General features: G+C 64.3%; 1 protein-coding gene across 6 annotated transcripts in view; it reads left to right on the forward strand.

Moving 5' to 3' along the window:
• The first annotated feature begins 3,039 nt into the window (after positions 1-3,039).
• The window catches only part of VAV2 (vav guanine nucleotide exchange factor 2), a 178,220-nt gene continuing 154,374 nt past the window's right edge, over positions 3,040-26,885 (forward strand). For 5 of the 6 annotated variants that reach the window (XM_069579836.1, XM_069579837.1, XM_069579835.1 and 2 more), the window contains exon 1: positions 3,083-3,740. In XM_069579836.1, the coding sequence (XP_069435937.1) occupies positions 3,537-3,740 (204 nt within the window). In that variant the 5' untranslated portion in view covers positions 3,083-3,536. Of the gene's footprint in view, positions 3,741-26,885 lie in introns of all 6 variants that reach the window. The other variant, XM_069579840.1, reaches the window with a different exon arrangement.

Genomic DNA, 26,885 nt, shown 5'->3' on the forward strand with positions numbered 1-26,885 from the left:
GCAGGGCTGGGAGTGGACTGGGGACAGAGATGGCTCCTGTGACCACAGAGCTGACGATCTAAGGGGATGAGACGGAGCCACAGAAAAGTGCGGAGAAGGCCGAGTCACAGAGGGAGAGAGGGTGCGAGCCACGCGGCATCCGGGCCAGAGTCCCAGGCAGAGGCCGGCAGGTGCAAAGGCCCTGGGGTGAGGGCACCGCTGGGTGAGGCTGTGGAGCTGCAGCAAGTGAGATCATCGGGAGAGTAGCCATGCCACGTGGGACCTGCCTGGGAAGACATCTGGTTTTCTCTCTGGTGAGGAGGAGCCACGGAGTGTCCCTGTCTGGGCAGGAGAGTGACAAGGCCTCACGAGGTTTGACTGGGTCTTTGCTGACTGCTGAGGACAGACCAGAGGGGCCCAGGGTGCTGCAGGTGAGGCCGAGGGGCCCAGAGAGTGGGGGCCTGTGACCCTCCGTCCCTACTTTGAAGTATGTGACTCCCTGCCCTGTGGGCTTCATCTATGCCACTGGGCTGGGACTCCCAGCTTCCTGCCTCTCCTGTGGACCATCCAGCGCTCAGCACAGGCCTGTCTTGCTAAGGAAATGTGCCATCACGGTGGGCCACGCATGCCTAGTTGCTCAGTCATGCCCGACTCTGTGCGGCCCCATGGACTGCAGGCGCCAGGCTCCTCTCTCCATGGGGATCCTCCAGGTGAGTATGCTGGAGTGGGTTGCCACGCCCTCCTCCAGGGGAATCTTCCCAGCCCAGGGATCAAACCCAGGTCTCCTGCATCACAGGCGGATTCTTTACCACTTGAGCCGCCTGGGAGCCCCGCGTGCAACCTCCAGAGGACACTGCTCACTTGCAGGCCGTGGGCTCCTCCCCAGGGCGCTGTCTCCATGGAGCGTGATGGGAGCTGTGCCCCCTGGAGGTGTGCCAGGGGTCATCTTGGAAGCAGCTGAGTCTGAGAGGGTTCGGAACGGTGTCCCCTCTCCCTGAGCCGTCCTCTGACCTGATACGGCCCAGCCGCGCTCATGACACCCACACCACGGGTTTGGAAGAGCTCCATCAGGCTCCCTTCATTCATGCGGTCCCACCCAGCCCCCGACTTCAGAGCCTCCTCCAAACCCTGTGAGGTCCACGGGGCGGGCCAGTCCTCCTTAGGGAGCGCCTTAGGTCTCTGGGAGTCAGGAAGGCGCTGGGATTGGCTCAGTAACACGCAGAGGTGAGGCCCAGGTCTCCTGCCTTGGTTCCCCTCCCGGCTAAACCTGATCCTGTGGGCGCTGGGCAGTGCCTGGCCAGGGGGCAGCCGGGCGGCCACAGTGCCCACCGCACCCACCAGGGGGCGGCAGACGATCGTCCGTGCAGTTGGCACCGGGCTGCCCGCGTCCCCAGCTGAGGCTTCTCCTAAGGGCTGGTTCCCTGTCCAGGCAGGAAGACGGGGAGCCGTGAGAACCCCAAGGAGCACCCCAATCTGCCCCCAGCACTGTGCAGAGCTCCCGGATAACTACTCCTGTCCCCTCCTCACCAGCGATTCCCACAGGGAGGGGGCTGTCCACTCTATGGTGTGTGTGTGGGGGGTCCTGCCAGGGGAAGGTGCCCTGCAGCGTCTCAGAGGAGGAGCGGCGGGAGGTGCCGCGTCCTGGCCCTCTCCCCGCTTGGTGATTTCTCAGGGCGATGCTGGAGGAACCCGCCTGCTGCGAGGGGCGAGGCAGGCTGGATCCCGGCCTCTCAAGCTGGCTCTTTCCCGTCCGTGTTCACGAAGATGCCACACCTGCCTCCTCCTGGAAGGAAGGACGCCCAGACAGCGACTTGGCCTGATGTCACTCCTGCCAGGGTCTGGGGTGGGGTCTGGGGTGTGCCCCGGGGAGGCTAGCCCCTCCCTCACTTCTCTCTATGGGCCAGAACCTGCCCGGGGTCCCCGTGCTTCCTCCTCGGTTTGGGAAGGGGCCAGCCTGACTCTCTGCAGAGACCAGTGCCCAGAATGGGGGGTGGGTGGCAGGGGGCCTCAGCGGACCCTCGCCCTGCCCTGGCTCCTGCCCTAGGAATGCCAAAAAAAAAGAGGCAATCTGGGTCAGGAAGGCAGCTGCCCGGTGCTGCCCCAGGGCTCAACCCAAGTGTGGGGGGCCCAAGGATTGGTCACCCCCACCCTCATCCCACGAATGCACTGGTCTTGGCAAGGGGATCACACTTGTCCAGGTTCACCCAGCTGAGAACGGGTCTCCTGACAGCTGAGCCAGGATCCGCATCCTTTCACTGCCAGACTTTCTTCCTAGAAGTCCGCCCACCTTCGCAGGGGGCCAGCTGCTGGGAACACAGCCCACCCACTCCCCCCCCCCCAGAGGGCGTGGCCCAGGAAGGAGTTCAAGGCAGGGTCAGGGGACCCCGCAGCCAGCGCGGAGGCGGCGCCAGCCAGGGCCGGATCTGGCTGCGTCCCCTCTCCTCTCTCCCACCTACTATGTCGCGTATTCCATCTCCGACGCCAGGGTTTGCCCTCTGGGCAGCTGCCAGTGGCAGGCCTTTGGGTTACAGAACAGGGGAATCCCGGCCTTTGTGCGCGATCGGGGGCTTTCCTGCGGGTCCCTGCCCAGGGCACAGGACAGGAAGGGGCTCTGGGAGAGTCTCTGGCCCGTGTGCCTCCCGCCTCGAGTTCTCCTCCAGGGCCGCTTCGTGGACCGAGAGGGCGCCGGACGAGTCCGCCTAGCCTGTGCCCCCTCCAGGGTCTGTCCTGCGCGAAGGACCACGCAGAGGCCCCCAGCGCGACAAGGGCCACCTCCAGAACTCCTCCTGAAACGCAGGAGAGGCGCAGAGACCACGACCGGCCGTCGCTCCACAGGCGAGGTCGCGCGCCCGGGGCGCAGAGGTTCCCCAAAGTCCTGCTGCCTCTCGGAGAAAGTCCGCGGGCTTGGGGCCGCGGCCGCGCCGCTGCCCCCGCCCTGCGCAACTTCGGAGAGCGGCCGCGGGGCAGGAAGTGGGCGACGAGGGGGCGGGGCCGGCGCGCCTGGCGCCGCCCCCACCCCGCCCCGGGCCGCGCCCCCGCTCCCCCTGCACCCCGGAGCCGCCGAGCTGCAGAGTCGGGTAGCCGGGCACCGCGCGCTGAACTCGAAGGCGGGGCGAACAAAGCGGCGGCGGCGAGGGCGGCCCAGGCCCCGGACGCGCGGAGCGAGCGACCCTCCGGGCCTTTGTCTCGGGCGGGGCAGGAGCTGCGGCGGCCGCGGGGCGCCCCGAGCGCAGAATGAGGCGCCGGGCGGCGCGGATCGAGGGGCGCTGCGGCGGTGGGCTGCGCGGAGCCCGGCCCGGGGCCTGGAGGGACTTGCGCGTCTGAAGGGGGGACCCGGCCGGCTGCCCGGCGCCCGCCCCGCGACCGCACGTGGGCGAGGAGCCGAGGAGGCGGAGGCGGAGGGGACGCGCGGCGGCGCGGCGGGGGCCCCCGGGGCCGCCCGCGCGAAGCCCCGCCCCGGCCGCCGAGCCCCGCGCGGGCGGGCGGGATGCCCCGCGGCCGCCGCACTTTGGCCGGAGCGCGGCCCTGAGCTGGCCGGCCCGGCGGGCGCGGGCGCCATGGAGCAGTGGCGGCAGTGCGGCCGCTGGCTCATCGACTGCAGGGTCCTGCCGCCCAACCACCGCGTCGTCTGGCCCTCGGCCGTGGTCTTCGACCTGGCCCAGGCGCTGCGCGACGGCGTCCTGCTGTGCCAGCTGCTGCACAACCTCTGCCCCGGCTCCATCGACCTCAAGGACGTCAACTTCCGGCCGCAGATGTCCCAGGTGAGGGTCCGGGCGCGCCGGGAGGGGCCCCGGTGCGCGGCCGTTCGCGCCGCCGGGCGGCCTCGGGGGCCCGGATCGCAGCAGCAGCCTCGGGGACGTCGGCGGGCGGCTGGACGGGGAGCCGAGAGTGGACGCGCCCCGGGCCTTGGAGCCGGCTGCTCCGAGGGGCGATCCCCAGAGGCACGAAGTTAGCCAAAGTCCCCCAAGCCCGGGGCGCGCCCCTGTCGCCTCCGGGCACTGCCTGGGAGCGCCCGCGGCTGGGTCCGCGCCTCCCGGGAATGTGGGCACATCGAGCCCCGGCGGGGCGCTCACCACCGCCGCTCTCCCTCCTGGGCCTTGGCGGCGGGACCCAGCGAGTCCCGGCCCTTGCGGACCCCAGAGATCCGGCTGCGCCGGTGGCCTCCTCAGGCGTAGTGTCCCTTGGCTTTGCTCCTGGTGGCTGGACGCCCTGGAAGGCGAACCGACAGGCAGCGGGCCCCGGGGCGCGGCGGGAGGGGCCGGCGGAGCCGGGAGCCGTTGCCGGCCGGGAGAGCGGGTGGGCCGGGGGCGCCGCCCCCTCGCCGGCCTCAGCCTTCTCCTGACCCCCGTGGGAGGGAGCAGGCAGCGCCGCGACCCCGGATCCTGCAACTCAGTGGGAACCAGAGCCCCTCGTGGCTTCCCCAGGACCCTCAAGCGTGGCCTTTGTCGCGCGGAGGCGCATGTGGCTGCCCTGCAGGCAGGCAGGAAAATGTCTGCTTGGCCAGCAGGAGCTGCCTCTCTGGCTTCTAAGGAACTTGGTGGAGACTTAAGCAGAGGGCAGGCTGCTTCCTGCTCTCCTGACCCCTCAGCCCCCCCCGCCCCAGCACCTCTGAGGGGGCCATCCCGCAGTGGGCCAGCAGCAGAGCCCCTCTTCTGTGACCCTCAGCAAGCCTGGATGGACAAGGGCCCTTCACAAGTGTGACATCCGAAGTGAGCTGGGGAGGAGGGATGGCATGAGTCACTGCTTTTCCAGGCTGGACTGTGTGCCCTCTGCCCTTTGGCTGTGATTGCGTTTCCAAGGAGATGGGGGCACTCCTCCTCCCCATCCCCCAGGAGGATAGTGTGGCCTCTGACAAAGAGGAGTCCTGAGGGGGCAGGGGGCCACCCTCCTGCTCCACAGTGGCACATGGCCCAGGGAGGGCCCCAAGCTCCCTGAAGCCAGCGCCGACCCGGGCCCTGTCAGTGCTGAGCAGCCCCAGGTCCTGGGGCCGGATGCCCTGATTGCAGGGTGCTCTTACAGATCCAGCCCTCTCCCTGGGGGGTTGGGAAGAACTGACCCGTTTTAGGGCTGGAGGAACTGAGGGGAGCAGGAACTGCTGGGGGCAGAGCTGGGCCCGGAGTATCTGCCTCTGGCTGTGAGCAGCAGGGCTGCCCAACCCCCCCCCCCCCCAGCTGATTGGTAGAGGGGCACAGCCGGGGCTGGGTCTTGGAGCTGGCCCCCCCACCCCCGTCCCGCTGGGCACTGGTAGGTAGCTGGCTCAGCCCCAGTGCTGGAAATGCAGAGACTTCCTGGGGTCCCTGGAACCCCCCACCCCAGCCCGGGTGAAGGGGCGCCAAGGGGAGCTGGGCTGGGGGGAGGCCCGACGGGCGAGTGCTCTTAGTGAGGTGGGCACCGTCACCTCCTGCCAGTGACTGCTTTAAGGGCCTCAGTTTCCCCATCTGTGTAGTGGGGACGGCAGTAGTGGCCGCCTTACAGCCGTGATGGAGGGCTCCACGAAGGAAGGTGGAGAACGTCCTTAGTGCTGTGCGCTGACTGAACGTTAGCAGTCTTCCCTGGACCTGGGCAGGCGTGGCCCCTTGTGGCTGACGGCTGGACCCCCCTGCCTGTCGTCTCATGGAGGGTGGAGCTGGCCGTACCGGTTTTTGTATGTCTGTGGCTGGCACGGGGTTGGTTGTGGGTGCTCCGTAAACCTGGGCTAGCTGGGGAGCCCTGTCTGTGTCTTCCCAGTTAAAGAACATTCTGCGGACCGCGTCTGGCTGTGCAGGGTTTGGGAGAGGAACGTGGGGTCTGTCTGTGTGGCTGCTCTTTGCTGTGTGGGGCTCTTTCGTGCCCGAGACGGAGGAGGGAAGAGGACGCGGTCCTCCTGGTCCGTGGTGATTGCATCCCAAGAAAACCGCAGCTGCCCCTTCTTGCCCGTCCTGGGAGGCACAGGCCACCCTTGTTCCTGTCTTACAATGTTTTTGGGTGCGTCGGGTCTTTGCTGCTGCGTGTGGACTTTCTCCGGCTGCAGCAAGCAGCTGTTTGTTGTGATGCGCGTGTGTGTGTGCCCCTCTCCTCACTGCAGTGGATTCTCTTGTTTCGGGGCGTGGGGTCTAGGTGCACGGGATTAGTTGCTCCGTGGCAAGTGGGGCCTTCCCCGACCAGGGATCGAACCCGTGTGCCCTGCATTGGCGGGCGAGTTCTTAACCAGTGAGCCGCTGGGAAGTCCCCACCCCTGTTTCATAAATCAGACAGCTACATCTCAGAGAGGGCGAGGGACTTGCCCCAGGTCACACAGGTAACTGGTGGTGAAACGGAAACATGAGGTTGGGCCTCCCTTTCAGGACTGTTTAAATAAATTCTGATTTCAGAAACCTTTTCTCTGGCCTCTTCCTGGCTTTCTGACGGGTGCTCCGGGCCTGCTTCTCAGCTTGTTCCTGGTGTGTGTCTGTTTCCATGGGTGGGGTGGGGCGTGCCTGCCTGTTTCCTGTGGGGTCTGGCTACTTTGCTGGCCAGTGGGCGGGGCCCTTTTCCATCTCCCTGTGGCCCCTGTGCGCCTCTCCATGGCCCCAGCCAGCCCAGAGGCCTGCCCGAAGTCCCCTCCTTCCAGAATGCTGCTCTGGCCTCTCCTGTGACAGGTGACATTCTATTCTCAGGGCATTAGAGTGGACCTCCGCTGGGTTGTTGGCCCTGAAGACGCATCATAGCCGTGTGCACTTACTGAGTGTCTCCCGTGTGCAGAGCCAGGAACGAGGAAGGCTTCTCAGGCAGCCCCAAGTTGCTCCTTTGTCCTGCCCTTCTGGAGCTGGCAGGGTGTGCTTTAATTTTTTTTTTTTTTAATCCAAAATGCCTGGCAGCCACCTTGGGTTTAATTAAACTAATTAGGCATGGCCACAATCTGCTGATCCGAATACGAGATTGTGTGTCCCGAGCAGCTTGGGTTATGGCGTCCTGAGGTTGCTGATGCCAGCAGCCAGCCCTTGCGTTTAGTCCGCAGTCTCGACCTTTGGGGACCAGCCGCCCAGCCTCCTGCTCGGAGACACAGGCTGGGGAGGCAGCCCGCAGGGCCAGCAGAGAGGGCTTCCCCTGACCCACACCTCCAGCCTTCCTCGTGCCAACCCCTCTGCCTCCTCCGCCCCCAAGCCTGTGCTGGGCCCGTGCTGGGAGACCGCCCCTGCTTTCGGCCTGCGTCTTCCTGTGGGGGCTGAGTCTAGCAGCCACCTCCTCTAGGAAGCCGGCTCTGATTTCACTCCCCCCTGTCCTGTAGCGCTGCGAGCCTGGCCCTTGGCCTCTCGTGTCCCAGTGTGAACCTCTGACCCTGCGCTCCCCATGGTTTGCTTCAGTGACAAGCATCCCTCAGGACACGCTCGCTGCTCACCCTTCCAAACCCTGGAGTTGGTTAGATTGCCCTCCCTCCCCAGGGCCGTGTGATGTGAGCCCTCCCAAGGGGTCTCTGGGCCTCTGACAGCCGTACCCCCGTTTGCTCCTGGGTCATTCTGAGCCTTCCTTTGAGAAACAAGTGCAGCCCAGCAGGTGCCTGGTCCCCGCTCTGAGAGGCTTCCGGCGAGCCGGACGCGCAGCAGGCCGTTGAGGCGCCCGAGGATGGAGAAGTGCCCTTTGAGTGTCCGGAGAGTCCCTGAGCGCAGGCAGGGAGACCCGGTTCCCAAGGTTTCGGGGTGCGGCCCCCGGGCTGGCGGGGAGCAGGGAGACGAGGGCCCATTTGCGGGGAAGCAAGGAAGCCTTTTCTGCTAAGTCAGATTTTGCTTTGACTTTGAACTTGTCTTGACACCCGTGAGAGGTTGTTGGCGCCCTGCACCGCCTCAGGTCTCCTACAGACAATGTCCCCTCCGCAGCCCCCCGGACCCAGAAGACAGTGGCGAGGCTGCCACCACCGAATCCACCCAAATCTGGACGCGAGTCTCCACAGACGCCCATTTCAGCCAAGGGTCCACCTGGGGGCCGGGCCGGCCGCTCCGCCTCACCTTGATTTTCCCGACCTTGCCGCTTTTGAAGCTTCCCTTTTATCGCGGAATGTGCCTGCCTTTGGGTTCAGCTGCTGGTTCTTCGTGTCGGATTCAGGCTTTGGACCTGGAGCGGGTGGAGCGGCTACGCGGTGCCTCCTGGATCCTGTCTTGCAGGGGGTGCGGGGTTCCTCGCCAGGGGCATCAGCTTGAAGTCCTTCGACGCCACGGTGTCCATCTCCCCGTGTAGATCGCGAATGTTCTCCGGGAGGTGCATTGAGCAGGTCCTCGCTCCCCGTCTCTGCCCTTCCCGTTTCCTTTCCTCCCTCTCTTTCTGCCGCTCTGGGCTGTGGTCTCCCCTTCCCTTCCGCGGATTCCCGGCAGTCACCATCACTCTTCTTTCTGATGCTCAGGTGGGCTCAGGCTGGACCAGGGGCCGGGGCTTCAAGCTGCTTCTGTGAGTCTTTTTGACACGTCCCCACCGTTTTTTGAGCCCTGTCGCCTTCCTAGCACAAGATACTTGAGGTCACCTTGTGTTTTATTTTGCCCCAGCTCAGGAGCCAGCCGTTGGTGTAAGGGCCCCTGGGTCTGCGGTGTGGAGGTAGGTGTGAAGCTGGGATCTGGCTGCAGACACACCTCTGCTGTGGTGTCCCTGCCTCCGCTTAGCGCTCAGACCTGGGCAGTGTGTGCGCGTGTGCTCCAAGTAAACACAGACGTGTGTGCGTGTCTTGTGCACACAGGGCTACACGCATTCACCTTTCCGTTTGTTTTCTGTCTGTAGCGGTGCCGCCAAGTAGAAAAATGTGAGCCACATCCATCTCTTAAAAAAATTCCTGGTGGTCGTATGAAAAAGTAAAGAGAACTGCGTCGCATTAATTCTGAGACTGCACTGTGCGTGACCCACGCCCAAGGGGCCAGAGATCAGATCTGTGGGGATGCGGAAGGCATATTCTTTTCCTGCATCAAGCGCAGATGGACCGAGAGAAAAGAGCAGATACCCAGTGCATCTGTGGTATTAAAATTTCATGCGAGGAGGGCGATTAGGACAAACGCCTGGGAAGGCTCCTGAGGGGGGTGATGCCAAAGGCTTCCTGAGCACTGGCATTTCCAGGTGGCGGGGTCCGTGGGCATCCAGTGGGTGCCCCCGGGCTGGTGTGGGGGAGGGGAGCGCAGAGGCGGGGGGCGGGGCGCCCCGGGCGCTGACGTGCTGGCTGGAGGGCCCTTGCAGCCTGGGTGTGTGTGTCGGAGGGGAGGCCAGGGGCTGAGGCTTGGGTCTGGAGTCGGCAGGGAAGGCTGGCGGGTGTCCCCTGCCCTGGTCGTGGGTGGGCACGGGCTGGCGGCGGGGGAACGTGGTTTGTTCATGCTGTGGGTGCAGATGACAGCCCCCGGCTTTGGGGTGACCGCTGGCGGGCGGGGAGAGCACTGCTGAGTCCCGGGCGGGAGGCTGTGCTGAGGGGTGACCCGTGGTGTCCGTGTGTGGCCTGGGGCCTGGAAGCGGGGCGTGTGGGTGCTGGAATGAGGACTCAGCTGTGCCTGGGCCCAGGGCCTGACCAGGGCAGGCAGCCACACGGTGACCCCACTCTGGGGCCTCGTTGGAGCCATTTCTGGCCCTGAGGTTCCACACGGCCGCGGCTGGCCCCTCGCGGGCAGCCAGGTGCCCTCCGGCCCCGCCATCTGTGCCTGTGTCCAGGCCGTGCCTGCGGCCGAGGTTTCCCAGGATGAGGGCAGGGCTGACTGCCCCTTGGGTCCTGCTCCTGCCCTGGCGCCCAGCCGGCCACCGCCGCCTGTCTTCCCAGATCAGGAGTTGGCAGGTGCTGTCTGTCGAGGGCCAAGTAGTAAATATTCCGGACCCGGTGGGCCAGATGGTCCCCTTGCCAACACTGGACTCTGCCCTCATTTGGCGAAGGCGGTCTGGATGATTTGTGAAGGAGTGGGGGGTCTGTGCGTGGTAGAAAGAGATGTGAATTTCGGATACTTTTCACGTGTCAGGAATTAACTATTTTTTTTTCTAACCATTTAAAAACGTGAAAACCTTTCTTAGCCTGGAGGCTGGGGAGAGCCAGGCTGCGGTTCGCCTGCTCAGAGCTCTTCCCAGAGCCTGCCCGTGTCCTGGTCCCCGGGGATCCTCCCCTCCCCGTTCCCATCACAGTTTGCAATTATGTCTCCATTTGTATCCAGAGCCCTTGGCACGGGCTGCTCAGGCAGGAACTGCTCCAGGGAACAAAGCTTCCTCCGGGCTCACCTGGTGCCCGGAAACCGTGCTGAGCGCGGTGGCGATGACCTCACCGCGTCCCCGGAGCGAGTGTGGCCCAGGCTTCTGCACCCTCAGCCCGCTGAGCTGCCTGCAGCGGCCGTGGAGGGGGCCCCCCGCTCGGCCGCTCGGCTGCGGCGAGAACCCTGTGATGACGTGCCACTGGCTGGCCAGGCCTCGGTCTCCCTGCTTGGACCGGGGCTGACTGTGGTCGCTTCTCAGGCCGTCGGGAGGATTTGGAGAGAAAATGTGGGCCTGCCTCTCGCCAGGCCTGGTAAGCCTCGGAACACCGTGCCTCCACCCCACGCCCAGGTGGCCAGCTTGTTCCCGCAGGCTGGTCACTGGCCCTGGCTCGCTGGCGGCCTCCCGGGGCAGGGCCTCCACCATCCACCTGGCCTGCCTTCGCCTCTAACGGCTGTAAGGCCTCTTGGTGGTATGGCCCCCTGTGGGATGCCAAGGCCCCGGGTTTTCCACCCCCCTCCTGCCCCAGGTGGTGTGTGTGGGGGGCATGGAGGACCCTGGGCCCAAGTGGAGGACCCAGGCCGGTGGGCCTAACGGAAAGGATCTTACCCGTTCTCTCTGCCGCTTCCTTCTGAGCGGCTCTTGGCTGGCTGGCGCAGTACTTGCTGTCCTGTCCTTTGCGGCTGTGCTGGTCCTCAGCCGATATGGATGTTCAGGTTCCTGGGGGCAGGGAGGCCATGGAGGGCTTCATGGAGGAGGTGGCGCCTAAACTGCCCTGGGAAACCAGATGCCTTCAGGTAACTCAAGGTTGGTGGTTACTGCAGGGGTGGGGCTCAGTGGGGGCAGAGGCAGGGATAGAGGGTTCCCACTCCGCACCCCTCACTGCCCCCGGCAGATGGCTGCTGCCTGGCCATGCTCTGTCCTGAGAAACTTTGCTCCCTGGCAGGCCGGCCATGGCACTTCCCCTGGGCCTCGGGAGACCCTGTGAGGCGCAGGGCTGGGCGGCTGTGCCCCGTGAATGGAGGGGTGACAGGCGGCCCTGGGACACCCAGCTGCATGATGGCAGAGGCCTCGGGCCAAGCCGCCCAGGTCTTTTGGCCTCTAGAGTGCCCTTCACTTTGCTCCTCCGTCTCTGCCAGCTAAACAGCCTTGGCATGGTCCCAGTGGGTGAGGAGGCAGGGGACGCGCAATGCCTGAACCCGGAGTCGGCCGGCTGCCCAGCTCCACCTTGACGCTCAGTGGGTGGTGCCCCTGCCCTGCCGCTCCACACCCTCACGCTGGGCGGCTGGCCCTTTGTGGCCTGGGGCTCTGCTCCTCCCTGGTGAAGCCCCTGAGCTTGACTCAGGAGGATAGTTGGGGCGGGGGCACGGACCTCATGCGTGCCGGGTCGGGAGCTGGCTCTTGGCCTGGGTGGGATGGACCCTCCCACCGCCCCCCCAGCCAGGGAAGCTTCCAGTTCAGCCTGGATGACCCCCCTCTCCCCGCTCCGTCCGTGTTCTCAGCCCTCTGAGGCGCCACACTTTCCGGGGACTCTCCGGAGGTCAGCATCCCGTGGCCGCCCAGACCATTTCAGTTTCTGAGCCCCAGACATAAACAAGAATAATGACCACGCGGCCCCAGATGGAGGTGGGGCGGCGCTCGGGGTGCCTGCTGGCCGGGACAGGAGCCCGTGGGGCGGCCCCCACGTGAAGCTCCCCACCTTCGGAAGCTTGCGTGTTGCTGGGAATGCACGCTCTGTTTTGTGGGACCTGTCATCACTGCGGAGTTTATATAAGGATTAAAATATTTATCTTTAACACACTTTCCTCGTCCCCATGAGCCGGTTTAAACTTTAGGCTGTAAACGCTTGTGAATTGGTTTGTTTGGTTTTGTGCGTTTGGTGACAAAGGCAGCTTGCGGATGTGGTATCCGGTGAGAGCGGGTCCAGGCGGGTGGGAGCACGGCCACCAGCTGCCTGGCCTCCCATCCTGCCGTGGGCTCGGTGACTTCCAGGCCTTTCCAGGGATGGGCCCCCACCCGACCTAACCCCCGAGGCCTCGTCATCTCTGCCGGGTCGGGCACTTGTCTGCTGTCGTCTGCTGTCAGAGAGCTTTTGAGATGTCTCCACACTGCCTTCAGACCAGTTCATCCGCTCTGCTGGGGCTTCGAGGCTGCAGCCAGAGGCATGTGTGCTGGAACGTAGGGGGCGGCAGGACAGCGTGCGAGAGGGCGCGTCGCCTGACTGCAGTCCCCTCGCAGGTGGGCGGGTTTTGATTCCAGGTGTTTCTCTGCTCCGTGCGCCTCCCCGTCCCTCCCAGCCCTGCCTTTGCCCGTCTCCCTCTGAAACACACTGTCCATACTTCTCCAGGCTTCATCCACATCTGCCTGATGGGTATATTTGTCTCACACGCGTAGGACGCCATCAGGGGTAGGGTGCAGGCACGGTGCGGAGCTCGTGGGTGACCCCCGACCCCCGGCCCCCGGGTGAGGGGCCAGTGCAGCCCTCTGGGCGGCTGTGGCTCCGAGTCGCCGAGTCGCCTGCCCGGCCACGCAGTCCTGGGCTGGGCTCACCCGGCTGGCCCTCCTCACGCAGGGGTTCCAAGGCCTGGGTTTTGGTCTCCTCCCCGTGGGGCCGGCTGTGGTTGGCAGTGTTCCTGCCGGGTTTGGCCCAGTGAAGGTGGAGGGTCGTGCGTGCAGCATGGACCTCCCCATCTTCCAGCCACACCGGGTGTCTGGTTCCCGGTGCCCGGCGCTCAGGGCAGCTGGAGAGGTTTAGTCTGTTCATGCCTCCAAGGCCCCCTGGGGAGGTGGAAGGTTCTAGACACCTTAAGGTCCTGAAGCCACATCCTGAGACGCTCCCTCCCTGGCCCTAAGCTCCGAGACCCTCCCTTCACCCTCCACGCCAGAGGCGGGGCATCTGAGCTCCCTTCCCCCGGCTTGTCTGGCTGCTGGGACTGGAGGCAAGCATCGAGGAGTCTTGGGCGCGAGGGGTGCCTCTCAGAGCCCAGCCGCTGCCGTCTCCGCCTGGCAGACCCCTCGCTCGGGTGGATTCTGCGCGCCCACCGGATGCGGGAGGCCTCTCTCTGCCTGAAGTGGTTCAATTCCTTTGTCACCACAGGGCTCAAAGGAAGCAGGTAGAGGCAGGGCCGCAGGGTGTGGCCCAGGCTGGGGATGGGGCGGGGGCCCCCCTGGTTCCCGTCCCATCTGCCGCGTGCCCTCCCCGCCCCTCTGGATTGCTTGCCGTAAAGGGACCAGACGCCCCTCTCTCGTGATGGCGGGGCACAGTCGGTGTGGCGAGGGCCTGGGGCTGGAGCCTGGGCTTTGCCACGGATCTCTGTGGGCCCTTGAGCTTGACCTTCATGGAGCCTCGGTTTCCTCCTCTGTAGGATGAGGACAAACAGCATCTTCCACGGCAGGCGATGGGTAAATAGCGTGTGGTCTAACCAGTCATTGGGGTGCCCTCAGCTATAGGGAACAAAGCCCGGAGACCCTCCGGCGTGGGTGGGCCTCAGAAACGTTACGCTGAGTGACAGGAGCCAGACACAGGAGGACAAGTGCCGCGTGATTCCGTTTCTGAGAAATGCCAGGACGTGCAAATCCGCGGACACAGAGGGCAGGTTGCTGGTCGCCGGGGAGGGGTGTGGGAGGGAAAGCGGGGGAGGGGGGTGACTGCCAATGGGTACGGCTCTGTTCGGGGTGACGGAAGGTTCTGGAATTAATTGCTGGAGTCGTTGCACAACATGGGAAAGTTCTAGATTTTGTTGTGTGTGTGGTTTTTTTTTTTTTTTTTTGGCTGGGCTGTGAGGCTTGTGGGGCTTTAGTTCCCCGGCCGGGGATTGAGCCGAGGCCCTTTCAGTGAAAGCAGTGAGTTCTCACCACGAGCCCACCAGGGAATCCCCTCATATGCGTCGCTGTTGCTTGGTCGTCAAGTCATGGCTGACTCTCGCGACCCCTTGGACTGTAGCCCTCCAGGCTCCTCTGTCCAGGGGTTTCTCCAGGCAAGAACACTGGAATGAGTTGCCATTTCCTCTTCCCAGGGGATCCTCCGGCCCAGGGATCAAAGCCCTGTCTCCTGCATTGGCAGGTGGGTTCTTTACCCCTGAGCCGCCAGGGAGGCCCGTGTTCTATACACCTTACTGCAATGAACAGGAGCACCACCCTCGTGGGGCTGGGCGGAGGATTTCGAGAGGAGCTCAAGGAGGTGCGTGGCCTGGACACCTGTCCCCGAGCTGGTCCTTCCTCCGAAAGGAATGTTAAGTCACGTGCGTCAAGGCAAATGCACGGACAGCGTACACTCACTCACTTTGAAAGAGTCCCCTGACGTGCACCAGCTCTAAGGTCGTCACTGAATTTGGTCCAGTGCTGTTTCTGTTCCGTTTCTTTGGCCCCAAGGCACGTGGGGTCTTCGCTCCCTGACCGGGGACTGAGCCCACGCCCCTGCGTTAGAAGCTGAAGTCGTAACCACCGGACTGTCAGGGAGCGCCCCAAACAGTGTTTTTAGAGATCCGGAACACTTAAGTGTTGCCTCTGACCTAAGACTCCTCCGTGGGCCCTTAGCGGTGCCAGCCCACGGCGCCTGTGGGGTCAGCCAGGCCCACGGGGCCTGCCCCGGTCCACACAGGACAGGGAAGGGAGAGCCTGTGTCTGTCACTGGTCCGTCCTGTGATGTTGGGTAAATCACCTGCCTTGTCTGTAGCCTCGGGACGCGGATGCTGACCGCAGGGGTTCCGAAAGCTGGATGAGCTCCTCTGAGTGGCAAGATCTGCCCAACATCCAGCCTAAGCCCCACTCCACCCCCGTGTGGGGGGGTCTCAGGCTGGGCCTGGGGAGCCGCCCTGAGATGAGACGGGAGGTGAGCCGGGGGGCCGGGAGGGGGCTGGGGGCCGTGGCCTGCCTCCTGCAGCAGCTTTCTGCCGTGGGCGCCGAGCACTCGGGGGACTGTCCTCGAGGGGCATGGCCCGGGGTAGGGGAACCCGGGCCCCTGTCACCACTCCTGGGTTCTGGGCAGACAGAAGTGGTGGGGTCACCACTGTGGGCCCCGGGGCGGTCAGCCCTGTGGATGTCGGGCCCCGGGGTGGACGTTGGGCCCCGGGGTGGACGTTGGGCCCCGGGGCGGTCAGCCCTGCGGATGTCGGGCCCCGGGGTGGACGTTGGGCCCCGGGGTGGACGTTGGGCCCTGGGGCGGTCAGCCCTGCGGATGTTGCCTGCCGCTGCTGAGGGAAGTGGCTGTCTGTGCGAGTTGGGTGGTGGTGACATGACGCCACCCCTCTCTCCGCCCCGGGAGCTTTCCCCGGAGTCCCTGTTGGCTGAGGATCTGGAGAAGGACCCAGCCCCTCTGTAGGCAGTAACAGGGCTGGCTTCGGAGGGTGGCCGTGAATGACCTGGGAGTCGGTGGAGGAGGAGACTGGGGAAGACCTGGGCTCCGTCACTGCTCGGGGCTCCGTGTCGGGTGGGTGGGGGAGCTGGGGCTGTGTGTGCCCCCCCAGTCTAGGTGGGGGCAGGGGTGTGGGGGCGTCCCCCAGTCTATGTGGGGGCAGGGAACTTTGCTAGAGGAAGTGCCTTTTAGCTGAGCCTCGCAGAATGCGTGTGAGTTGGCTCGGTGGGGGTGGGGTGGGGACTCCCCGGCCCCCACTTCTGGCTTGTCAGTCTCGGGCCGGGCCAAGCCTGGTCGGCCTCTGGCTCTGAGTCTGCCTCCTGCTTTCTCCCCTTCCTCCTCGGTTGCCTGTCCTCTCGGCCCGGGAGGCCGAGTGGGACCTGGGCGCTCACCTCACTGATGTCCGGCACCCTGCCTTCCTGCACTGGGAGCGCCCTAACGTGGGGGCTGATGGGACGGGTCGATCTGACCAGCCACCGTCCCTGGGGGCCCAGGTGGGGTCCCAGGCATGAGGGGTCTGCCCGATGGGCCGTCTGGGGATTGACGGCCGGACGGTTTCTTTGGCCACATCTTCCTGCCTGGGTGGGTCGAGGCTCCTTCTCTCCGTCTCCTGTTCCTGCCTGTGAGACGGCGCTTGGGGGGGTTTCTGCTGGTGGCCTCGGGGGACAGATGCTCCTGGAGGGGTGAGTCCTCGGATGACGGTCCCCGCCTGGGGGCATGGGAGGGAGCCAGGCATTTGCAGGCACCTAAGCCTGTTATTACCTGGTGTCTGACTTGGTAAGTCTCCCGTTGTCTCTGAGTTTTGTGGGAGAACACTGCCTCCTCCTGCTCAGAAGGATCGTGAGGCTGAAGGGGAAGATGCTCGGGCCTGCTAGCTCAGGGCCAGGCTGGGCCCGGTGCCCGGCAGACGGAAGCCTCTGTGTGCAGAAGGGCCGTGTCCTGATGCCCTGTGCCCCACGTGCCTTCCTGGAGGTGATGAGAGAAGATGGGCCCTAGGGAGGCCTTGGGCCACTTGCTTTGTGCCTGGGTCTCAGTTAGTCCCCCTGTAAAATGGGCCATCCGTTCTTGCGCAGATGCCTCCAAGTGTGGAAGGGAGGGGGCTTCCCTGGTGGCTCAGCTGGTAAAGAATCCACCTGCAATGTGGGAGACGTGGGTTCCATCCCTGGGTTGGGAAGATCCCCTGGAGAAGGGAAAGGCTACCCACTCCAGTATTCTGGCCTGGAGAATTCCATGGACTGTATAGTCCATGGGGTCGCAAAGAGTCAGACATGACTGAGCAAAGTGACTGTGGAAGGGAGACGCTCTGGGGCTTCTGGGGTCTCCTCAGGGGAAGCCCAGGATCTCTGTGTGTGGACTCACTCTTGAGGCGAGCCGCCAAGCGCCTGACTCCGTGAGTCTCTGTATCTGGGTGACAAGCCCCCTCTTCTGCTGCTCCTTAAGGAGGGCTGTCCCGGGAGCTGTGATCATCTCTGGGAACCAGCCTGCAGACGCGGCGTCTGCTTCCCCCAGCCACGTGGGTTATTGGCAGAGTCCCGGAGCATCTTGGCCACTCTGAGCTGGCTGATGACGTGAGATTCCCGGAGCCTCCCCGCCCCAGGGCTGCAGGGAGGCTGGAGCTGGGGGATGACCCGCTGGAGGGTCCTGTGCGGGCGGTGCACTTCCTGGTTGTTCCCGTGGCCGCTGCTGAGGGGTGGGCCGTGGAGGACACCCGCCTTGTCTGGAGTGAATAACCGAGTCAGTGAACCCAGGCTGTAAACCACACCGTCCACAGCCCTCGTGTGTGTGTCTGTGTGCTCACGGTCTGGCTTCTCTCTGCGGTGGGCTGTGCGGCTCTGCTTCCCGGGAGCAGGGAGGCTCACTGACTGGGCCCAGGCGCAGGCGTGGATGCCCGGAGTGGACTCTGGAGTCACGAGGCCCGCTCTGTCTGCGTTCCCCCGTGCCCTCTCTGGGCCTCTCTGCATCCCAGTACGTCTGGGTGATGACGCCCACCTCCTCTGGTTGTTGGGGGCCCCGAGTCCACTTTCCTTGAGGCCACCGAGGGCTCTGTCCACCCTAGCTGCTTGGTGGGAGCCCGGCCTGCCTCTTGACCGCGGACCAGGAAACAGGCAGTGTGGTGGCCACTGAACAGTGGGTTCTGCTGATGCTGCGGCCCTGTGGCGGTGGCCCGGCCGTGCCCTGGACCAGCTCTGGGGTCCCCTCCCTGCCCCCTCCCTCCCGCCTGGGCCTCCTGCTGGTGGTGGGAAGTGGTCGGCCCAGGCAGAAGGCCGTGTCTCACCCCGCCCCCGTGGAGTGGCTCTGGCCCCCAGCCTTTCTCTTGCTTTACCATCTGGTGGCTCCTGGAGGTGCAGGCTGGCACCTCTGGGTAGCGGTGGGGGGTGGCCCCGGCCGGGACAGTGTCTCCAGCGGGAGTGTCCAGTCCCTCCAATGTCCCCTGGGTGAGACAGAGCCCCCTGTCTCGCCGTGCCTGCTCTGGGCTCCTCCTGGGCCTCCTGGCAATGCTGAAGGGGTGACGATTAGTCACAGGGTGGAGGCAAAGGGCAGCCCTGTGGCGTAGGCATCATCGGCACCCATTTGACAGGTTTGGAAACTGAGGCTCAGAAAGCACGGGGCTTTGTCTGCGTCGACCGGTTTGAGGTGGAGCTGTGCTGCTGTGGCCCCCGCACCCGCGGCCTCTGCAGCCATTCCCGCAGGACGCAGAGAGCTCCTGCGAGGTGGGAATTTATACCCGTCGGGACTCTCCCATCAGCAGTTCGTGGGCTGACACCCCTTCTCTTTTCTCAACTCATGTGTGTCTTAAAAAAAAAATTTTTTATTTTTCCCCCGAAAAAAGTCTAGATAGAATTTTCACACGCTACTCCGTCTTCATGCAGATAAACCTTGGGGGAAATTGGCCTGTCGTCTCTTTGGGTGTACTTGTGGTAGTTTAGCTGCTTAAACGAAACATCTGTTAGCCAGGCAGGCTCAGGCCGAGCCGAGCTGTGGAGTCACACGAGAGCGCCGGGGAGGTAGTTTATTGCAGGATCGGGGCTCGCCGGCCAAACCGCCCGCCTGCGGGCTCAGCTGCCACCTGAGGCCACTGTGACATGCGGGGTGGGAGGGGGGGGCTGGGGCCTTTGTGCCGGCCCCTGGGTCCCTGAGGACAGTGGGAATGTCCTCGGATGGGGCCTGGCCAGGGGCTGGCGGTGGGCCTCGAAGACGGAGGGAGGTGCTGGGCCTCCTGGGGATGTGTGGGTTCGTCTGAGGCCAGGCCTGGGGGAGAGGCCTCCCGAAGCCTGCAGCCCGCGGGCACCCAGGGGGCTTGTGAGCCCAGCGGGTCCTAGCCGTGCCCCCTCCTGCAGGGTGGCCAGGAGCCGGGCCGGGCCTGCCCCACGGCGGACGTGGTTCCTGGACGAGCGCCTCCGTCACCCTGCTCCCCGCAGTCTCACTTGGCTGCTCTGTAAAATGGGCTGCTACGTGGCTGTGTGAGATCCTGGGGTCTCTGGCCTCGGGTGGGCCTGCTCCCTGGCTCCCGGTGGGTGCTGGGTCACGAGCGGGTCCCACCCTCCACTTTGGAAACTGCCCTCTCCAGGACGCGCCAGGCACTGGTTCCTGTCTGAGTCACTGCGTGGTGTGCGGGGACCGTGCTGGGCCACAGGTGGGCTCTCCCTGGAGGATGCCTGGCCCGGGGCCTTTCTGCACCCGTCAGTCGAATGGCAGTCACGTCGCTTGCAGTGGGATTCTCCTGGCATGACGGGGTGTGGGTGGGCTGCCTCTTTTCTCGAGGACCTGCTTTCCCGAGCACTGTTGGAGCTCTCTGTTCCTTTAAAGTCTGCTGGAAGTCTCACCTCTTCCAGGAAGACCTCCTGGATTTGACCACCTCTTCCTGCAGTTGGCACCGGTGCTCTGGACTGTCTGGCTCTTAGGGAATGATTTATTAAGCCTGTGCGCAACTGGCCCTCAGGGTGAGGGAGCGATGGGTGAGACTGTGTTTCCTTTGAGGGGTCCAGAGTCTGGGAGGAGCGCGGCAGTGGAGAAGGCCCATGGGAGGCGGGGTCATCCTTCGGGGAGGTGACAGGGCCTCAAAGCCACTGCCTTGAAGGAGGCAGGGTGTGGTCGGTGGGTGGGTGGCCTCATCCTGGGGGCCAAGAAGTCCCAGAAGGGGTGGGAGAGAACTCCATGTGCCTGGGTTTGGCTCCAGAAAGTTCTGTGTCTGCACTGCTGGGAGGGGCTCGGAGGGCAGGCCCAGAGTCAGGGAGGCTGGGGTGGGGGCGGATGCGGCCACCCCCGCAGGAAAACTGACCGGGCCTGCACTGGCTGGGGAGGAGGGGCTCGGTGGGGTGCAGTGCTGGGGGAGGGAGGGACGGAGACGGCTTCAGGGCCCAGGAGGAGGGTGGGCTGGGCTGGCCGTCCCTCAGACGTGGGACGCCGCAGAGGGTGCTTGGCTGGCGGGGGGCGTAGGGTGGGGGCCCATCCAGATCCGGCCTTCGGGGCTCAGGGTGGCTTTGGCCGAGGGCCCAGGCAAGCCAGGCCCTCCCGGCCGCTGTCCCAGGTTGGCCCTGAGCCGAGCTGGGGGATGCTTCAGCCCCTCCCCCGCTGGGCTCTCTGTTTGGCTTTGAGCTTCCGGCTGCCTTTCCGGTTTCTGTGTGACGGACCACATCAGTGTCCAGGCTGGACCTGGGGTTGAGGGGGTGGTCATCCTGGTGTCCTGGCCTCCGCGTGCCAAACCCTGAATCCTCCCGCAGAGCCGGCCGTCGGGAGGAAGGCCTTTGGTTGGCGAGGGGCGTGACTCCAGACCACTCCTCCTCGCCACACCACCGTCATTCCACTACCAGCTTCGGAGTCCGCCCTCCATGCGAGAGGTTATAAGCAGGGGCTGACATTCTCACCCAGAAGCGTGGGGTGGGCGCGCCGGGTCCCACCTTTCTGGGGACGGACAGACCCCCAGCACCTGGTTCGCCTCCAGGAGGGCCTTTGCAGAGACCCAGCGAAACTGCCTTGACGTAGCTGTGTTATTTTTCAGTGGTTTTTGCCTGTGGAGAGAGTGGTTTTTCTTAAAAAACGGCATTGCCTCAGATGGCTTTCTTTGGGACGGCTTTATTACTGTTGATCCAGTAAAGCTTTAATCAGGGAACAGCGGCGCAGTGGGCTCTGTGTAGGGTGGTCTGGCAGCCTGGCTGAGTTTCCATGGGGGTGAGTGAATGTTTGCTGCCTGTGAGCCAGCGGTCTGGCTCTCATCCTCAAGGCCTGAGCCTGGGTGGGGGCTGACCCAGGGGTGAGCCCGGGGTGTCAGGATGGGGCATCTCTGACTGGCTCTTCCTGGGCGTCAGAGAGCGAGGGGGATGTCCTCTCCCGGCCTCTGCTTCTGAGGGTACCAGGTTATCTGGCATCTGGATAGGTGCAGCTTTATCCAGCCCCCCCCCACCCCCCAAGGAGGACCCCATGAGCAGGGACCCTGGAGCGTCTGCCCTCTGCAGACCTGGTGTGGGCCGTGCCAGAGATGCTTATATGCACGTGGATTGAGGCTGACTGGTCTGGTACCCGAGGCGGTTGTTGTTCAGTCGCTCAGTCGTGTCTGGCTCTTTGTGACCCATGGACAGCAGCACGCCAGGCTTCCCTGTCCTTCACCATCTCCCAGAGCTGCTCACACTCGTGTCCAAGGAGTCGGGGATAACCACCCAGCCGTCTTGTCCTCTGTTGCCCCTTCCTCCTCCCGCCTTCAGCCTTTCCCAGCATCAGGATCCTTTCAGACCTTCCACCTGGTGTGAAGAGTTAGCTCAGAGTGGGTCAGAGTATCAGAGCTTCAGCTTTAGCACCAGTCTTTCCAATAAATATTCAGGGTTGATTTCCTTGAGGGTTGACTGGTTTGATCTTGCAGTCCGAGTTGTGTATGGATGTGGAAGTTGATACCCAGAGAAGCTCCCCGTGTTAGTCACAGGACCAGGCTGGGCCTGCTGTCAGGAATCTGCTTGTCTCATCCCCACACCTGCTCCAGAGGTCTTTCCACGCACCTTCTTTCATCCGCTCCAGGGAAGGGATGTTCTCACCTTCTCACTTTCCTGACATCAGCAGGGTCTGGGAGCCGCGTATTCTTCGCGTGTCGGCGTTTCTCGGGCGCTGTTCCCAGCAAGACAGGGAATCTGCTGTGTTCACATCTGATGGAGCCTTCGTGGCGTTTCACACCGTTTTTCAGGGTTCCCTGGCGTGTGGAAGCTGCTGATGCCTGGACGCCCACCACCCTCCTTTTTAGAAAGTGTGCCCTGTTTGCCCTGCTGCGGGTCAGCCCTTCTGAGCTCCCTGTGCGAAGGCTCGGTCAGGCTGGCATTCTTGAGTCGGGTGCGTCTCTGAGGCCAGGCCCCTCCTTTAAAGAGCCTGTCCTCACAAGGCAGGGGCTGTGTCCATCCAGGGTGCCCCGACCCTCCCCAAACACTGTCCTTGGCTCCAGGCGGTGGCGTCCTCTGGTCGTCCAGGTGTCTGATGAGCCCGAGCTGCCGATTCTTTTGTGGGTTCATGGTCTGTGGGTTCGGGGCTCTGGTTGATGATCAGTGATGAAGCCTCAGGGAGGAAAGGCTCTTTGCACCGAGCCTCCGGGTGCAGGCCCTGATGCTGCTTGTCTTGAGGGAAGGGGCGCCCACTTGCTTGTGTCCCTCAGGGGGTTGTGCAGAAGGCGTCTGTCACACGCTGTGGGAGGGGCCAGCCCTCTGGGTGCAGCCTGGCCATGCCCTCAAAGCTCTCGAAGGGTCGTTGCTCCAAGAAGTGGTAATTCACAGTGTATCTATGGGTGGGAATGATCAGTGGGCTTCCTGATACAGAATCGCCCGCAATGGGGAGACCTGGGCTCGATCCCTGGGTTGGGGAGAGCCCCTGGAGGAGGGCATTACCCCACTCCAGTATTCTTGCCTGGAGAATCCCATGGACAGAGGAGCCTGGCGGGCTGCAGTCCATGGGGTCACGAAGCATCGGACACCACTGCGCGACTAAGCCCAGCACCCACAGCGTGGTCAGGGCCCCCCATGCCCCCGAAAAGTAACCGTCGTTAAAACCGCACAGGGTAAACTTCGTTGTTCAGTAAAGCAGGTAGAACTGAGATCTGGAGAAAGAAAAGCTGAACCTCAGGAGAAAGGAAGGTGAGCCAAGAGCCGGGAAACCTGACCGGGGAGCCAGCCTCCAGGCTGACAGCGGGGAGCAGGGAGGACAGCGTGAGTGAAAGAAGCGTGGAAGCGGGAACAAGCAGCACCCGCGGCGCACGCGAGGATCTCTAGGAGCAGTTCCAGGAGCTAATGGAGGCGGCAGAGCTCATCCCAGACGGCTGTCCCCGTCCCGTCCCCTCCGCGGGGGTCTAGGCCCAGAGACGGGCTTCAGGTGCAAGTGGGCGGGGCCTGTGGGCGCGGCTCCCGGCTGCGCTGGGCCACCCTGGGCTGGGACGGAGGGGCTGGGTGGGCGCCTCCGGGCGGCCTGACCTTCCTGCGAGGAGTCGCAGTGCCGGGTGGGGTGGGGTGGGGGTTTCCTCTTTCCTCAGCCCTCTCTCTCTGTGCACTGTTTCAGAGCCTCTGCTTGCAGATGCCCAGGAGGGTCAGAGACGGGGGTGGGTGGGCGCAGCTGGGTTGGGGCCCTGCTGTGGTCTGCTCCCCGCCCTCCCCCTGCCCTCGCCCTCTGGCACTGGGCCGGCTCGTTCTGTGGCCTCTTTGCCCCGACTCTGGCTTCCCCAAGGCCTCCCCCGCCGCTCCAGGGCGCTGGTGACTGAAGGCCGTCAGGAGGGGCTGTCTCGGGACCGAGCCATGAGGAGGTGGGGTGCTGGGGCTCTGCACCAGCCAGGGTGGGGGCACCCTGGGGGTGCGCCTTGCCCCGTCCAGGCTCGGGTGGCTGCGGTGACAGGCACCTCCGGGGCCCGGTGGCCGCTCTTCCACGCTCGTTCACACCTGCTGGTGTGTGCTGTGCTCATTCGCCTGCCGTCTCTCCCTGGCCTGTCCCCGGCGGCTCAGGCGTGGTCTGACCTTGTTTCCTAAAGAGCGAGGGGCTGCTGGCCACGTGGTCCTCCACGCTGGCCGGGGCGGGGGCTGGACACGGGAGACGTGGCCGGCCGCAGCTGTGTGTCCACGGGAGCCCGCGGTCAGCCAGCCGGCCCCCTTGGTACCCTCCTGGCCAGTGTTCTCCCAGGCAGCCCGGCTCCGGGGCGGGAAGCAGGGTGTGGGTGGCTGGGGCAGTCCTCAAGCTGTGCCTGCCTGAGCGCGGGGCAGGGGCCTGGGGCACACCCCCGCTGAGCCCTGGCCAGGGCAGAGAGGGGAGTCTAGTCCTCTGTGGGGCCTGCACCTCCAGACACGGGCGTTTCCCGACCCTGGTTCTTTTCAGAGGAGCCTGGGCCGCCTCTGGACGCCGGCCCACTCGGTGGAGAGCCAGACTCCCCGTGAGAGGACTGCATTTTCCCTCCACTGCCCTTGGCTCCTTGTCACAGGCTCAGCCTCACTGGTGGGTTCCACTCTCCAGCCGTGGGCCCAGCGTGCCTGTGCTGAGAAGGATGGGGCCACTGAGGCGTGGCTGCTGGGGTAGCAGGTAGGTTAGGGACGTCTGCCAGGCCGTGGGGCATGGAGGGGGACACGCTCTGCTTATCTGCCTTTCCTGGTGTCCTCATTCTGCGTTATCTCATATATCTGTCCTGCTTATCTGCCTTCCCTGGTGCAAGGGAAGGCACCCGGGGTACTTGGCCGTGTGACAGCCCCCTCCTGAGTGCCTGCCTCCTGCTTCTCCCTCTCCGGGTTCCTCCCAAGGCCAGCTGGACTCCGCCCTCAGACCGCCTCCCTCCTCCACCTGCCCGGCCCCCCACCCACCCTGTTAGTGCATCCCCTGGGATCACATGGGAGCCTGTGTTCCCAAGAGGGCCATCGCTACCCCGCGATATCCCAGGATGTGGGCCTCTCCTCTCTGAGTCTCTTCTCCCTGGGTCGGGCACCGCTTTGGTGAACAGAGGGTGTTGTGGAAGCCTCAGGGCCTGGATGTGCGGAACGTTCCACATGAGCATCTGCAGAGAGGAGAGAACCTCGCCCTCGTCTCAGGCACCTCCCTTTTCTGTGTGGCTGGCGTTAGCTGAGTCCCATTGAAGAGGAGACGTGATGGCCTCAGCTCACTGCCACCCCTCCCACCGGCAGATGGGTGCTGGGCTTCACCGCCGAGGGAGCCCTTGGCTGAGCTGCCCAGTGGAGGCTGGGTTGGGGCGAAGCCTCGTGGAGCGATTCTCTGGTTGGAGGTCCCTTGGGTTAGTGCTCAGGGCGAGCCTGTGGGTAAGCAGCCCCTGGGCCCTTGCCCAGACTGGAGGGCACTTCGAGGGCGGCAGGGGAGTAAGTCTCTCGTGGTTCCAAATATAAACTGTGAGATGCTGGAAGTTCCCGCGGATCCGCTCAGCTCTGGCCTGGGAGAGGCGGCTTTGACAGCACCTTAGCACCCCACCCTTGCCCCACGACGCAGGCGCTGTGGTCCTAGAGCCAGAGCCGCCACAAAGTGCTAGACGATGGCAGACCTCAGGAGGCGGGGCTCCCAGCCGGTTTAATCGTCTGATTCTTCCCAGCGACGTGGAGCAGAGGGGGCAACAGCCCGGCGGCTGGACCAGGGCAAAGGAGGCGCCTCCTCTGAGGGCCTCGAGGTGGCTGCCCTGCCCTGGGCGCTCCCGGGCCTTCCTGTGCCCGGGCGCCCCTAACGGAGCCCCCCAGACTGGGAGCTCACACAACAGTTTTTTCTCTCTGGAAGTGAAGTGAAGTCGCTCAGTCGTGTCCGGCTATTTGTGACCCCATGGACTGTAGGCTATCAGGCTCCTCCATCCGTGGGATTTTCCAGGCAAGAGTGCTGGAGTGGATTGCCATTTCCTTCTCCAGGGGACCCTCCCAACCCAGGAATCGAACCCGGGTCTCCCGCATAGCAGGCAGACGCTTTACCGTGGGAGCCATCCTAATCATATTTTCTCTCTCCGGAGGGAGGTCAGAAATCGAGGTGTGGGCAGGACAGGGCTCCCTCCGAGGCTCCAGGGGAGGGTCCCTCCCGCCTCTGGCTCGGCTCTGCCTCCGTCTGCACGTGGCTTCTCTCCGGCATGTGTCTGCTTTGGCTTTGTTTTTTGGTCGCTTCACCTGTCCGACTCTTGTGACCCCAGGGACGGTACCCCGCCAGACTCCTCTGTCCGTGGGATTCTCCAGGCAGGAACACTGGTGTGGGGTGCCATTTCCTCCTCCAGGGGATCTTCCCGACCCAGGGACCAGACCCACTTTCCTCTCTCTTAAGAAGACACTGCTCACTGGGTGAAGGGTCCACCCTGAGCCAGGATGATTCCGTCTCGACATCTTTACCTGATTCCAAATAAGGTCACGTTCTAAAGGTCTAGGGTGAAGCCGTGGCCTCCTCTGCTGTTCCGGGGGAGGGAGCACACTTTGGCCCCTGCTTTGACTTCCTCTTTCTCCTGTCCAGGCGTTGGCTGGGTACCTGGGCTCCTGGTGGGATGGGGTGTAGGGTTTGGCCTTGCCGAACGGCTGGCTTGGGACTGTGGGCAAGGTGCATGTTGAGATGTAGGTGCCTCCAGGAGGGCAGGGGGCTGGCTGGCGGGGCCGGGTGCAGGTTGGCCAGGCGGAGATGGCTCGGCAGGAGGGCGAGGGGGTGGACGTGGGGCTCATGGGCTGGTGGGGCCCCTGTGGTCTGCAGCTGGTCGCTGTGCTCAATTCTCACCCCCTGAGCCGCTTGGCTGACCTCTCACTTCCCTAGGTTGCACCCGCCCCCTCCTCCCAGAAATAGCACCGGAGTGGGTGGGGGTGGGGCAGGTCGGCAGGTGGGCGGGCACCTCGCTGACCCGACCCAGGAGCTTTGGTTTCATGTCTAAGGGGCTCTCGTCCATGGTGAGTGGGGAAAGGCGTTCACTCCCCCGCTTGGGGCACCTGTGCCTGCACAGAGGTGGGCCTCACAGGCCTTTGAATGATGGACGAACGGGTGGATAGACAGACAGATGGATGGGTGGTTGGATGGACAGACGGATTGATGGATGGATGGACAGACAGACAGATGGATGAGTGGACGGATGCACAGACAGACGGATGGGTGGGTGGACGGATGACTGAAGGTGGGTGACGGATGCCCGGGCTTTCTGAGGCCCTCCTTGGCGCCACCACTTCCGCTTGGTGGAGCCCGTCTGCACTGGGGCTGCGGGCTGTGACAGTCCCGCGTGGTGGCCCCCCTTCTCGGACCTCTACTGGAGGAAGAGCCTTTGGTCCCCAGAGAGAATCTCTTAGGAGGAACGGAGCCACTCACTGCCCTGCAGATATAATAGTGAAACTCTGGAAACGCCTGGACTGCCCCTGGGAGAGGGTGGACAGTCGTGGGACACGGAAGAGCAGCCGGCCTGGGGGAGACTGCGAGCCCCCAGCCCCTGAGCCGGACACGTGCTTCGAGTGAGCAG

This window comes from Ovis canadensis, chromosome 3 (genome assembly GCF_042477335.2).
Source record: "Ovis canadensis isolate MfBH-ARS-UI-01 breed Bighorn chromosome 3, ARS-UI_OviCan_v2, whole genome shotgun sequence".
In the NCBI taxonomy this organism is placed as follows: Eukaryota; Metazoa; Chordata; class Mammalia; order Artiodactyla; family Bovidae; genus Ovis; species Ovis canadensis.